This window comes from Nannospalax galili, unplaced genomic scaffold (assembly GCF_000622305.1).
Source record: "Nannospalax galili isolate Female #2095 unplaced genomic scaffold, S.galili_v1.0 scaffold589, whole genome shotgun sequence".
Lineage (NCBI taxonomy): Eukaryota > Metazoa > Chordata > Mammalia > Rodentia > Spalacidae > Nannospalax > Nannospalax galili.
In genome coordinates, this window is record NW_008360324.1 from 2,648,511 (window position 1) to 2,663,327 (window position 14,817).

The 14,817-nt window shown below is 47.4% G+C and overlaps 1 protein-coding gene across 1 annotated transcript in view; it reads right to left on the reverse strand.

The window, feature by feature from the left end:
* Positions 1 to 1,469: 1,469 nt before the first annotated feature.
* The window catches only part of Cd9 (CD9 molecule), a 46,015-nt gene continuing 32,667 nt past the window's right edge, over positions 1,470 to 14,817 (reverse strand). Inside the window, exons 2-8 of the mRNA XM_008825436.3 lie at positions 14,477 to 14,579; positions 6,100 to 6,197; positions 5,312 to 5,386; positions 3,422 to 3,520; positions 3,189 to 3,278; positions 2,448 to 2,531; positions 1,470 to 1,939 (exon numbers count right to left, since the gene is read on the reverse strand). Of these exons, the coding sequence (XP_008823658.1) occupies positions 1,874 to 1,939; positions 2,448 to 2,531; positions 3,189 to 3,278; positions 3,422 to 3,520; positions 5,312 to 5,386; positions 6,100 to 6,197; positions 14,477 to 14,579 (615 nt within the window). The 3' untranslated portion in view covers positions 1,470 to 1,873. The remainder of the gene's footprint in view (positions 1,940 to 2,447; positions 2,532 to 3,188; positions 3,279 to 3,421; positions 3,521 to 5,311; positions 5,387 to 6,099; positions 6,198 to 14,476; positions 14,580 to 14,817) is intronic.

Below are 14,817 nucleotides of genomic sequence, written 5' to 3' on the forward strand. Positions count from 1 at the left end.
TCCACCCATTGTTAAAAAAAAAATTTAATTTTTTTTTTTTTTTTTTTTTTGTCTTTTTGAGACAGGGTCTCCCTGTAGCCCCAGCTGTCCTGGAACTCACTATGTACGCCAGGCTGGCCTCGAACTCACAAAGATCCGCCCACCTCTGCCTCCCAAGTGCTGGGATTAAAGGCATGTGCCACCACACCCGGTCTAAAAACAATTTTTATGTGTATGTTTTGCCTGCATGTATATAAGTACATCTGGTTGTGCAATGCTCACCAAGGTTGGGCATTGGTGTTAGATGCAGAAGAGAGACCAGGGTGTTGGATCCTGTGGAACTGGAGGTATAAATGATTGTTAGCTGCCCTGTGGGTGATGGGAATCATACCCAGGTCCTCTGCAAGAGCAGCCAGTGCTCTGAACTGCTGCGGCATCTCTCCACCCCCATCCACTACTGCTTTTTCCTGATGGCTCACATCAGCTCCTGTATTGCCCAGGCCAGTGAGTGCTCAGCTCCGAGGCCGAGGGCCTGGCTCCTGCATGGCTCTCACCATCAAGGCCACAGACAAGAACTGGCTGTCTGTGACTGAGGATGTTAGCTGGTGCTTGTGGTTCCAGCCTGTTGTTTCCCCTTTACATCTACCTCTCCATAAACATAACGCCGCCTACTCCACCAGCTCCAGGGATTGTGTAAAGACAGATTCCTGTGACAAATTCCTTCAAGTATTTATCTTTGAGTGGTTCTGTTCCTTCCATTAAGCTCTAATGGATACACTTATTCATTCATTCAACCGACAGATCTTCATGGATAAGAACACTGAGGCAGTCAGCGGTTAAGAACACTGACTGTTCTTGCAGAACTCTAGTTCCAGGGGATCCAACAGTCTCTTCCGTTCTCCGCAGGCATTGCATGACATGGGTGCACTTACCTACATGCAGGCAATACGCGCATACACATAAAAAAAATAAAAATAATAAATAAAATATTAAAAAAAAAAAAGAACGTTGAGTACAGGCTATGCACCAGACTCCAGGGTCCTGGTGATAGAAGCCCAGCAGTGAACAACACCAAGAATCATTGCTGAAGACTGGTGTCCCCAAGACACCACACCCAGCACACACTGCTGAGTGAGTTGGGGACTCATTCCAGTGCTCTCATATTAAATTGTGTGACCTTAGATCAACATCCCTCCACCTCTCATGCCTCCAATTTCCTTACAGGCAAGCAAGGAGACCCACCTTTAAGCTACTCAATTTAATGCAGTTAGAATAAACAGCAGTTGAAAGAGCTGGATATGGCGGTGCATGTCTGTAATCTCAGAATTTGGGAGGCAAAGGAAAGAGGATTGCCTGGAACACCAGGATACCCTAAGCTACACAGTGAATTCCAGGCCAGATTCTGATGCTGTCTCAAAAAAAAAAAAAGCAAAAAAAAAATAGAAGCTAAAAGCAAACTTAAAGAAGCAGACACCCAATCCAGACCTAGATATTGTTATAATCTTTTATTATGTATCAAATTGTCTTCAATATAACTTACAACCTGATTAAATCTGATAGACATTTTTTCTTTTTTATCTATTTAAAGGCAAAAAAATTCTCTTTATGTACAATATCTTTTGTCTAGAGTCTGGTAAATATAGTACCTTTCATTGCAGGATAACTGCTCAACATAACAAGCAAAAATAAACCACCAAAAAAATATCAAAGCAAACCCCCAGATCTCTCAACTACAAATGTCAATATCGAATAAAGCATTAAAAAGACAATACAGGATAACTCTTGCTTAGAAATGGATAATGGATACTAAAATTAGTGGCAAAAAAAACAAAACCAAACAAACAGCCCAACAGTCTTCAGGGGGCAATGTTCCTGCTCGGGGTGTAGGCTGACTCTAGACCATCTCGCGGTTCCTGCGGATAGCACAGCACAGGATGATGCTAAAGATCATGCCGAAAACCTGCAAGACAAGAGTAGAGGGGTCTGTTTGGGGGAATGGGGAAGACGCATGGCTCAGTTCAAGACATCCAATAACCATGGCAATGCTGTCCATGAGGCCACATTAGTTAAAAGGTATTGAAGCAGGAGAGATAGTCATTTAACAGGAAGGATGGCTAGACTCATTCTGACAGTGTTAGCCAGCTGTTAACATATGCTGTGTGGGTATTATCCCTAGATAACATTCCAGGTGAGGGCCTAATAATGTGGCTTTAAACGTTAAATTTAAGGTTCAGATTCTAGGTATTCAACAGAACATTCTGATGAGGACCCCCTGCCCCCCATTTCTTTAGCACTGCTGGGAATGGAACCTGGACTTTACATATGCTAAACAAGTACCCTGGCACTGAGCCACCCCCCCTCCCCCCCAGTTGATGACCCACCCTCCAGCTATGCTAACAGTGCCTGGGCAGAGCATACGTTGTTCCCTCCAGTGAAGGTCACCCCTCCTTGACTACCCTTCCACTCACCATCACCACAGCGATGCCGATGCCCACAGCGCCAATGATGTGGAACTTGCTATTGAAGACCTCATTGATGGCCTCGGGGCAGGACTTATGGAAGCAAACAAGACCTGGGTCACACACACAGTCCCCACTGGCAGGGGGATGGGTAACTCTTCCCCACTGTGACTCCCGTCTCATGCTGGAAGGCTTGGTGGCCAGGGAACCAGCTGGGATAGGTGCATTGGGGTGTGAGGGCCACACCAGTAGTTAGATAGCTGGGCCAATTTCTTTTCTTTTATCCTTTTTGGGCAATGCTGGGGCTGGAGTCCAAGAGTCTCACACACTAGGCAAGTACTCTGCCACTGGGCTGTACCCTCTGTCCTCTGGGGTGTATTCCCATGTAGCCATAGGGCTACTTTTGTTACTTTGAGTCTGGCCTAATATTAAGTCAAGTTGATCAAGCAGGAGCTTGTCCTTGAAGAACTGGAGACTCAGGCAGCAGAGGGTAGTCTGAGGTACCAATGGCCTTGGGGAGCTAAGGGACTCTATTATGTCTCCCATCTGGTCTTTGGTTTGTTGCCCTTGAGAAAAGGGGACCTAGGGCAAGGGAGAAATGAGAGGGTCACTCTGAGGCCCTTCTGAGTAGAAGGGGGTCTTTATAAATGCCTGTCCTCTAGGAAGAATAGTGCCACATCCACTTCTACCCCTATGGGATTTGCATGAGCAATGGGGACAGGGTTACCAGAGGCTTGTTCTCAAGTTTACCTTAACCTGGAAGCTTTCAACAAAGTCCTTTTTGGGACAGATGTCAGAGATAAACTGCTCCACACCCCCAGCCAAGCCACAGCAGTTCAACTGTGGAGAGAAGGTGAGGATGGGGATGAGAGGGGGGAAAAGAAAGAGATAATTAAAATAAGAGGCATGCCAGCCTGGTACAGACCCTCTCCGGGGGTGCGTTCGAGGGAGGGTCAGTGGGAGTCACTCAAGAGGCCACCTACCGCATAATGGATGGCTTTGAGTGTTTCCTGTTGGGGTTCATCTTTGTTCTTCAGCTTGTTGTAGGTGTCCTTGTAAAATTCCTGGACTTCCTTAATCACCTACAAGGGGCAGATAAGTAGCAGAAACAGGCTTTTCACAAACTTCTTCATAGATACCTGTTTAATTCCTCAGTTAAGACTAATCTCTCTCAGAGCTGAGATGGCACCGCCCACCTCCTTCCCCGTCCTGTTCCTTTACACTTCTGGTATGTTCCCTTTGGCTCCACTTGGATTGTTTTCTTCTATCTGTTAACTATGTGGAATCTCCCACAGTTAAAAGAAAAAAAAAATGAAAAAAGAATTTTGCTTTGATTTGGCTATTTCCTTGGGACTCCACCTTTTTTTCCCTTTCATGTAGGTTTGACTTTTGGCAAATTACTAAACCTTTTCTATGCACCTGTTTCTGCACATGGAATATAATAATAATAATAGTTCGTTATGAGGAGTCAGATGAGATATTGCATGTTAAGCATTTAGCATGTAGCTGGTAGAGTAAATCTAGGCGTGTTTCACCTGGAGCATAAGACTATATACATGCATAATACATAATACTACAAGTAATATATGGTCCCCCCTCTTGTACCTGGGTGTATCCCAGTGCAATGCATGTGTGTACCCTTGACCCTCGCCCACGGCCAGTTAACACATCAACTTTTAGCATTCTTCCTTCAGGTTCCTATTTGTTTATTTTTGTGAGATAGGGTTTCACTTGGAATCCTAAGCTGGTTTGGATCTCACCGTGTGGCCCAGCTTGACCTGGAACTTGTGGCAATCTTCCTACTCTGGCATCCCAAGTGCTGGGATTACAGGTGTGGGCCACCATACTTGACTCCAGCATCTTTCATAATTACCCTCTCTGCTTCCTCCTCCCTTCTCTCTCTCAACAGAGTCTCGACACATACCTGAAGCTGCTGGTCTTGAACCTGTGATCCTCCTGCGTCAGTCTCCAAAATATTGAGATTATAGGAATTTGCCATCTTGCCTGGCTAAATTTTCTGGGGGTGGTGGTGGTACGAAGGATGGTCTCATATATACTAGGCAAGTGCTCTAACATATCCCCAGCCCCTACCTCTTCTTATAACCTTAGATTGGTTGGATAGTTTATTTAAAAAACAAAAGTTCTCCCTCCAGTGTCTCTCTTTCTTTCCCCTCCCTGCTGAATATGACAATGTTGGCCAAAAACTCCTTAGAGCTCCACAGCTGTCAAGCTCACTCATACTTGGCAGTCCCTGGCCTCTACCCACTTTCCTCCTGAAACCTGTTTCTTATTCAAAGCGTAGGTTCATGTTTCCTTCTCTGCAAGTCAAGAGTCTCCTTTCCCACTTCACCTTTTCAAGTCTCCTGGTATCTGGTTATAAATCACTTGCATGATAGTTGTCATCCCACCCCCCACTAGATGGAGAAGTTTCTGAAAGTGAGGATCACAGCTCAGGTACCTGGGGACCCTGTATAGCAGCTGGTGCAGCACTTAGCTCATGGTGGTACTTGAACACATATTTACAGAGTAGAGCAAGGGTATCCAGATTACAGAAAGCCACACTATTCTGAGTAATTTATAGGAATTGGGGGGAAGGGTTGCTGAACTGTGACAAACAGAAACATACAAATGGCTCCCTCAATGAACAGTTCTTGAATATTTACTATGTTTCAGTCACATAGAGCAGGCTAAGCCCACATGTCCAGCCCCGAGGAGCACATGTCCTGACCCAACATGGAAAGATGCTAAGTAAGGAGGTGTGCTCAATAGAAAGTCAACCAAGGTGATCAGCTTGGCCGCCTTCAATTTTCATCAACCTTCTTCCCAGTTCACAAACCTAAATCACTGCAAGAGATTTTATGGGAAAAACCTACCTCATCCTTGTGGGAATAGCCCCAGATGGCCGCAGCTATCTCGATGGCAAATATCACCAAGAGAAAACCAAAGAACTAGAAGGCAAAGGGAATCCAGTGAGAGCCACTCCCACCAACCAGCCAGCAACACCAAAGGGGATTTGGCATAGGGAAGAACAACATGTCTGGGAGCAACATGTGGGGGCACACGTGAATAGTCTAGAAAGGGCAGGGAAGGGTTTACAGAAGGACTGAGAGCCCCAAGTTATAAAAAGTGCCCAACCCCAGGAAAACGTGAGCACTGCTCCACCAAACTGGTAGTTGCAGGGTGTTAGTTAGGAGTTAGGGAGCAATAAAATACCACCGCTGACACACAAAACCCACTGAAAACTGGGGAGACAAAGGCAATGAATTCACTCTGTGGAGTTTGGGGAACAAGGAGAGAAGGCAAAAGTACCTGTGGATTCAAGGAAAAAAGGCAAACGTGGTCCTCGAGAAAGGGGAAAACAAAGTTCTGGCATTTATCTGCCTAGGGGAAGTGATAAGATGGGCTCCAGAAAGGCAGGGGCACAGTGCATGCCACAGGGGAAAGCCCAGGGGCCATGGACAAATGGCAGCCAGCCAGGCCGGTGGGGCAAGGCCCAGAGTAAGGAACGCTGGGGAGGCTGGGGAGAGCCCATGGCTGGGTGCCTCCTTACTCTACCCATTCCACCCGTGCTGTGTATGCATCAGACCTGGTGACACTTTGGGAAGACAGAGGGACCAGGAAAAGATTGGCTGGTTATGGGAAACACAGACGAGATACTCACCAATCCCAGCATGCACTGGGACTCTTGCACAGCCCCACAGCAGCCCAAGAAACCCACCAGCATCATAAGGGCCCCAGCTCCAATCAGAATGTACACTCCTGAGGGGAAGGGGAAGGAAAAGGATAGAAGTTTGGAGACATCAGTATGGAGATCTAGCTGTCTCTGGCAATTTCTTACTTCTCATGTGTCTCCTGGTTTAAAGCCTCCACTCTAGGGAATGAGTCCCCTGCCCCCCTTTTTTGCTTTTTTTTTTTTTCTTCTTTGAGACGGGGTTGCACTATGAAGTCCTGTCTGGCCCTCAACTCATAGAGATCTGCCTGCTGTCCCTTTACTTAATTAAACAGCCTTCTCCACTTCTATTCCTGATTCCTCCTACTGGTCTGTCTTCTAGAACCTCAGTCTACACGTCTGCTCTCTGCCTTACCCCTGGCTTTTCCAGAAGGGGCCTTAGGACATGACTATCTACAGGAACTCCTAGATTCTACTCAGGGTACAACCTAGTTCGGTCTGTTAGTGTTCCCAGCAGAACAATCCACTTGAACATGCCTTCCAAACTAAATTTCTGGGACTTGGAGGAAATTGATCCTCCTTAGGATCTCTTCTCTGCCTGCTGCAGACAGCTGTACGGCACCTATAGTTAGTAACACCCAAGGGCCCATGCTGGCAAGTGTACGTCCCTTGCTCTAGTGCAAAGGCCACATAAGTGGATATCAAAAGACCCGTTTTAGTCCCCAGACTGCTACTAACCACTGTGTGACATATTTCTGGAGCTGGAAGGGATGGCTCAGTGATTAAGAGTGTGTGTGGCTCAATCCTGAGGACCAGGGTTCATTCAGATCCAGCTCACAAATGCCTGCAATTCCAGCTCCAAGGGGTCTGATGCTCCCTTCTAGCCTCCATGGGCACCCATGCCCACATGTATAAATATACTCCACATAGACACATTCATGTAAATAAATCTTAAATTCCAAAAAAGCCCTTTAGCCACTGAAGAGATATTGTGGTTTTAATGAAGTTATTCCAGGTTAAGGGTGAAAAGGCTCCGTCATGCTAAGGGGAGGATGAGTGACACCATTCCTAAGTCTTCAGTTTGAGTGGCTGATGTGGAAGTAGGTGGGAGAGGGCAGAGGCTTCTGCAACTCTTGCCTATACCTCAAACAATGCAAATTCCTGGAACGGGAAACGCAGTGGAGTAGCCCTGGCCACATCCATTCCATGCCCACAGGGTCCATTCTTGAGGAGCTACAGCTACAGAACAGGGGCTCACCCCTGTGCAGCCCTTCTACCATAAGAACCACAGGAAAACCAAGAGAGGGTACAGTGCCTCCCACCTTGCTGCCATGGGGAGAGGGCTAAAGTCACACATCAAGAGCCAACACTAAGGCTGGAGAGACGGCTCAAAAGGTTAACACCACCAGCTGCTCTTGCAGAGGACCATGGTTAGGTTCCCAGCACCTACGTGGTGGCTGGTGATTGTTTTTGGTAATTCCAGCTCCAGGTGATCTGATACCCTCCCGGTGATCTGATACCCTCTTCTGGCCCCTTTGGGCATTGCAAGTACATGGTGCACTTACATACATGCAGGCAAAACATGCATACACATTAAAAAAAAAATCTGGGGCTGGAGAGACGGCTCAGCAGTTAAGAACACTGACTGTTCTTGCAGAAGACCCGGGTTCGAATGCCAGCACCCACATGGCAGCTAACAACTGTCTGTAACTCCAATTCCGGGGGATCCGACAGCGTCTTCTGTCCTCCTTGGGCATTGCACGACATGGGTGCACTTACCTACATGCAGGCATAACATTCATACACATAAAATAAAAATAATAAATAAAATATTAAAAAAAAAAATCCGAGAGCCAACCATAATGCCTAGAATGCCTGGCTTTGAAGGCCAGCTCCATAATCCCACGGAGGGGTTGTTTTTTTAATTTTGGGGTTTATATTTATTATTTATTTAGAGAGGGTCTTACTATGTAGCTCTGGCTGACCTGAAACTTGCTATAGAGCCCAGGCTGGCCTCAAACTCAGAGAGCCTTACCTGCCTTTGTCTCCTGATTATAGGAACCAAAGACATGCACCATTATGCCTAGCCTCTCCAAGTTTTTAGCTGAAAAAAAAAAAAAAGGCTTGATTGCTGTGTGCCCTTAATCCCAGCACTAGGGAGGCAGAGGCAGCTGGATCTCAAGGAGATTGAGGCCAGTCTTCTCTACATAATGAGTTCCAGGCAAGGTGGAGCTACAGGGAGACCCTGTCTCAAGAAACCCAACAAAATAAAGGAAAAAATGGCATGATTGAGGCTCAGAAAATGGCTCAGTAGGAGCACTTGCTGTGCAAACATGAGGATGGGAATTTAAAGAGTCTGGTGGATCTAGGGGGCTGGCTGGCTGCTTGGCTGGCCTAGCAGAAGAGGTGAGCTTCAGGTTCAGAGACCCTGTCTCAAGGCAACAATCTGGAAAGTGATAAAGAAAGACAGCCGACATCCTTCTACGGCATCCACATGTGCATACATGCTTATACCACACTCAACACACACAGACACCCATACTGAAAAAAAAAAAAAGGGACAATTGGGGCTGGGGGCATGTGGTTAGCATGTGTGAGGCACTGGGTTCAATTGCTAGTACCCCCAAAAGGGAGCGGTAATACTGCTGCCTCCAGGGACTGCTGTGAGGGTTCAATGATATAATTCACAGATACACAGTGAACACCAGCTGCTATTAATCTCAGTCGTACAAGGGCTGGGTAACTCCTGTTAAAAACCATGCAGTGATGTTTTATATACTCTCTTCCTACTCTCTTTCCATGGGGCTTGAAAACACAAGGGGGAGATGCGATGCTTCCCCATAAGACATAGCATGCTATGTGATGAGAACTCTTGGCAGATGTCACAGTGATTTCACTGTCCCCCATCTGCAGTGCCCAGCGCAGGGCTGGACTTTGCAGGCCAGAGACTGCGACTGGCCTGCAGCTGAGGCTCGTGGGCAGCACAGAGCAGAACGCACACAGGGAGCATTTGTGCCTCTTGCCTCCCCCCATCTGCTGTGACATGAAGTCACGTGGGATTCCTGGCAAACCCCTTAGTGCATGAATATGGGTATTGTTTCTGTGCATGCCTGGCCCAGACTAGGCAAAGGACAAATGTAGCTTGTCCTCAAGTCATCTTCCTAGCCAGTCAAATGGAGTGGGGCTGCAGGCTGGACTGGGGAGGTGGTGCAGTCCTATGCATGGCCCCTGGGGACAAGGGCCAGCTGTGCTCTGTTCTTAGCTCCGCCAAGGGAACACCAACGAGGGAGGCAACGTAACAGTACAGCTCTGGTTCCTGTCTGTCATATCAGGGCAAGATAGCAAGGGATGAGGTCACTCCTTTGAGCTGCACACAGGGGCTGAATAAATGAGGGGTATTAAGAGATCAAAACTATTTATGAGCACATGAAATACAGTCAAGTGGGTACAGACAGACAGATGTGGTTTTTCTGAGTTCACACCCCAATATGGGAGCTGGGATACCTTGGCAGAGCCAGGGCAGCTAGGGCAGCACTGAGAGACTACCAAAAGAATAAACATTTCCCATGCAGAGAAGGAACATTCCCCTAACAGGCCTCCTGGTTCTTATGACAGATGTACTCTAGGAAGACTTGAAAGTAAAGGGTCTTGTTGGCTTTAAATCTTGTCCAGGCTGCTGTGGCTCTACAGTGCCTCTGGTTAGCCCCCTCTAGTCAGGAGAAAGACAGCAACCATCAAGCAGCCATCAAGTCATAGTGAGGCCCATCAGGAAGCAGGTCCCCCATGCCTAGGAAGTCAGGGATCCAATGTGGAGCTTGGATTGTACCTACTCCCCCTCTTTTGTTTTTTGTAGTGCTGGAGATCAAACCCAGGGCTTCCTGCAGCCAAGGCAAGTGCTTGCTCTACCACTGAGGCTCTGCTCCCCAGTCCTTGACTTGCTTTTCAAAAAGGACTGGCCAGTGCTTCCTTTCAGGAAAGCTGCTTACAGCCCTGTACCCCATGCTTGCTAGCAAAGGCTGGCAGTGATAAATGACAGTGTTCCCTTTTATAAAACAAGTGAATGTTAGCTTTCTGTCTGACTCATGGAAAAAGTTATTTGTCACAAGGCCTTCTCCAGGATTACCATGTTAAATTGCTTAAGGGCTGTTTATTGTATCTTTTTTTTTTTCCTGGCTGACATTATAGATCTAGTTAAAGGAAAGAAAGAAAGAAAGAAAAGAAAGAAAGAAAGAAAGAAAGAAAGAAAGAAAGAAAGAAAGAAAGAAAGAAAGAAAGAAAAGACTGGTATGGCTGTAGCAGGTCAGGATGTCCTTTGCCCAAGAAACAGGGCATTGTGTCCCACCTGTGTCAGGGCTCTGAGCTCAGGCTCATCAAGGCCCAACTCATAAACACCAGTCTTCATCCATGATCATCAAAGCCTCATTGTCACTTGTTTAAAGGTTTATTATCTCCAAATATCTGAACCCAACTCTGCCCACCCCACCCCCAACTCAATGGCTTTCTTGCTTTTCCTTCCCTCAAAGACCTTCTCACTCATAAAAAACTGTGGAATCCCATGTGCTGAGCACAGAAACTCTCAAAGAGGTGTGGGTGTGAAAGCCATGTGGTGGGAAACGAGGAAGTTAAGCAACCAAATGGGACTACCACAGGTCACAGGCCGGATCTGGGAGGCCAGCTTACTGAGGGCAACATCATCCACATGGGGGAAGGTCTGGGGTTGGGGGTTGTAGATGACACATGACTCACAGCCTCTGGCCAGTCCTCCTAGATCCCTTCACTCAATGGCCATGGTTCTGGAAGGACACCAGGTTAAGAAAAGTTGTTGGCCTGGGATCAGGAAAACGAGGCTCCCCAACATGTTTGCAGCCTGGGATCATGACTCCCTGCTGAATGGCTAAATCTCCCAGGGCCTGAATTGGAGAGAAGGCCCATATAAGGCCATCAGCTGTTCTGGATACACTCAGAGCTGTTCTAAACATCGATAAATTTTTCTCTTGTTTCTCTCCCTGGCCACACACTCTTTCTGGGACGTGCAAGCTGTGGTCTCACCCAAGGAAACCTTTACAGGTTTCCTGAAGAGTTAACTGCATGCTCAGACTGGCCTGTGGTGGCCCTGTGCAAGGGACAGTCAGTCACTCCATGATGTCAGGACAGCAGCCTGGGTATGGGCACTCCCAGCTCATCTGCTGGGAGAACAGTGGATTATACAAAAGGTTGGTCTCATAGTCCAATGGGAAACGGGACACAGAGCACAAAGCCCCTTGGCTCTTTGCCTAGGGACAACAATTATTCAGTTTCCCAGAGTGTTAATGGATGTGCAGGCAGGGTGCAGACCTACATACAGCTCGGCTCACTGATATTCTAGCATCTCTGTACTACTCCCTGGTCCCTGGAAGCAGGAAAAAAATCTTCAAAGCTCAGTCCTTGCTTGGCCTAGTCGCACAGGCCTGTAATCCCCGCTACTTAGGAGGCTGAGGCAGGAGATTACAAGTTCAAGGCCTGCCTGTGTGAATTCAAGGCCAACGTGAACAATTTTGAGACCATGTCTCAATATTTACAATAAAAGGGAAAAGAGGGCCGAGGCACACAGCTCAGTGGTAGAGTGGTACCCAGGATGCTCCAAGCCCTGGGTTCAATTCTGAGTAATACCCTCCCCACCCCAAACCAAAACGTTCCTCCAAATTCTGTGCCTTCTTTTTCCTGGAAAAGTGTCCAGTGGCTAGTAGTTCTCAGTGAGTGATTACTGTCCTCTGGGACTGCACCTTCAAATCACTCTCTGGTCACTTCGGGGAGGACCACTGGTCACTAGCCCTGTTTCCTCTGTAATTATGACTCTCCTGTCTTTATGTGTGCTTTTCCTACCTGTCACCAGCTGGCTAGGGCTGTGGCTGCATGAGCTTCTTTTTAGCCTCAATTTGTGTACTGTCAAAATGCCAAGAGAGCCCTACCTTGCCCCTGGCAAATGGAAGCTATGGTCTCTTCCTACGAGGGGAGTTCCCCTCACAACCTAGCACAGATAATTCCAGAAGCAGCTGGGGGGTTCAATCTTAGCCCTCCCTCTTGAGAGACAGGAGCTTGGGCAGGTGTCTGGCTTCTCTAGGGTGTGAGATGGGAATTACTGCCTGTTCCTGGCAGAGTTACGGGATGAAGCTTTTTGACCATATAACACTCAACTTAAGTCAGTGAAGAACACCAGGAAGGGCTCAGAGGAGAGCGGTTGGTTTCCTCCCAGGTCATCACTTAACCAATGAAAGCCTTTCCTCCTGCATCTAAAAATACACAGAATCAGCCCGAGTTCTGAATAACAAAAAGAACAACTGGGTAATTAGGAGCAGCCAGAGCCAAGAGGAGGCCTGTGAACTACGGATTCTTTAGGAAGACACAGGGAGGCCATGGGACCCTTGCTTAGGAAATTAGCCTGAAAGGTGGCCATTCAGGCACGTGGATCTGCTCTTCCCAGGGAGTGAGTTCATGGCTCCTCTGTGTGTGTGTAGCATGGAATGTAAATGGGGTCTCCTCAGCACCCAGCTTCCTGCTGCTCTGGGCAAAAAGTCTCACCCTCCACACCCGACTCTCTCCTGCTCTATATAGTAGCATTCCAAGCTTGCTACAGACTCACAGCCTGTTGCTAAAACAAGTCAGGGCACTATGGAAACCCGCTCCCTAAAACTCCTGCTTGTAGTTAAAAAAAACAAAACAAATCAAAAAACAGCCAAACCAAAAACCATTGTGCTTTTCTTTCCTTGACTTCTCTCAGACAATAGGGAAACACACCCAGCTCCCACTCCCCAATGAACAACAATAAAAAGCAGGAAATTTAGAAGATTTACCCAGAGAGCTCAGGTGCTTTTAAAGCTTCCTGGCCTACCTAGCCAAGTTTGGCCCCAGGGAGGAGGGAAAGGGGGAGGCTGACTGGAGCCACTGCCCCTTGTCCCTGTGGCCTGGGAGATATAACCCTGTCAGACTGCTTTCTTGTCAAACTTTAAAAATAACTTTGGTGGGTGGGAAGGAAGTGACAACTCACGGTTTGAGTCTGATGACATGACAGCATCCCCCTAAAATAGGGGGCTTCTTTTATTTCTCATAAATGAGATGAGTTCTATTCCCAAACCAGGCCGAGTAGAAACCAGAGGCAGGACCAGCAGTGGAAGGGGCAAAGAGGGCTAGGCAGGATCAAGGACCTGACACAAAGAGACCCGCTAAACAGATTCAAGCCGAGGTGATCCTGGGCACATTAAAAGCAGAAACCTTGGGGCTGGAGCGATGGCTCGGTGGTCCAGGGCACTGGTTTCTCTTGCAAAGGACCAGGTTTCGGATCCTAGAACTTACATGGTGGTTACAACCATCTAAACCTCCAGTTCCAGAGGATCTGATGTCTTCTTCTGACCTCCAGAGGCACTGTATGCACATGGTACACTTACATTCATGCATGTAAAACACTCATACATACATAAAAAAAAAAAAAAGTAGGAACCCCCCCCCAAACAAAAGCAATTTTCCAAAGGCTGATGGTCTCTTCTAGTCCCTGATTGACTGGCTTTTTCTGCCCCCCCCATTCTATCTTCTTCCCTCATTCTCTGTTTTCTTTCTGTCACTTGGCTCTCTTCCTTCCCTTCTCTCCTTTTACTTCCCTGCCTCACAGGACCTCATGCTTATGAGGCCACCAGAGGCATCTACCTCTCCCCATTAATATTTAAAAAAATATTTTATTTATTATTTTTATTTTATGTATATTGAGCATTGCCTGGATGTGTCCAAGTACACCCATGTCGTGCAATGCCCGTAGAGGCCAGAAGAGGGCGTCAGATTCCCTGGAACTGGAGTTACAAATGGTTGTTAGCTGCCATATGCGTGCTAGGAATCCAGCCCAGGTCCTCTGCAAGAGCAGCCAGTGCTCTCAACTACTGAGCCCTTGCCAGCTCTCCCTCCCTGTTAATTTTAATTTAATATATCCAGGAAGTTGCTCTTCCTCTGGGTCTGAGTCCTTTATCCTCTTCCTGGCTCTGCAGATATCATCCAGGACAAAGGGTTATGACTTATGAAAATGATGAGGCCTAGGAAGACACATAATTAGGAGAGAACATGGGGCAGGTGAGCTGAGGCCCCTAAACCCTCAAGAGTAGGGAGCAGCCTTGCCAGACCCAACTTCACATCAGAGAACAGTCAGGATGCCAGACTCAGCTGGGAAGCAAAGAAACCACATCAGTCAGACACAAACCCACAGGCACAGCTACAGGTACACACACAAAAGAGACCTGACTTGAAAGGACAGGGCTGGCTCACATAGCCAGCCAGCCTCTCCCAAGCCCAAGTTCCCAAGTTAGCATGGCGTCTCCAGAGCTGGAGGAAGCACCTGCCTCACCCCCACCTGTGTAGAAGCTGGAATGATTAGTTTCTTGCTCGAAGATACTCTTGGTCTGGGAGTCGAATCGGAGCCATAGTCCAGTGGCGAGGACAGCAATGCCCGCAAGCTGCAGGATAGACAAGACATTGGCATTAGTCCTGGCGTCCTGGCTGCAGGGGATAACACAGTTGCCAAATGTTGAAGAGACTCCCAAAGGACTTTGGTACTACCCTTCCTCTCTGCCCTTCAAGTGCTTTTGGAAGTGGCAGAAACCAGGAGTGTGTGTGATCAAACCATATGCCAAAAATATTGGTGAACTGGGAATCAATAATTCTCTAGAAGTGGGTGGGGATGTATATATATAT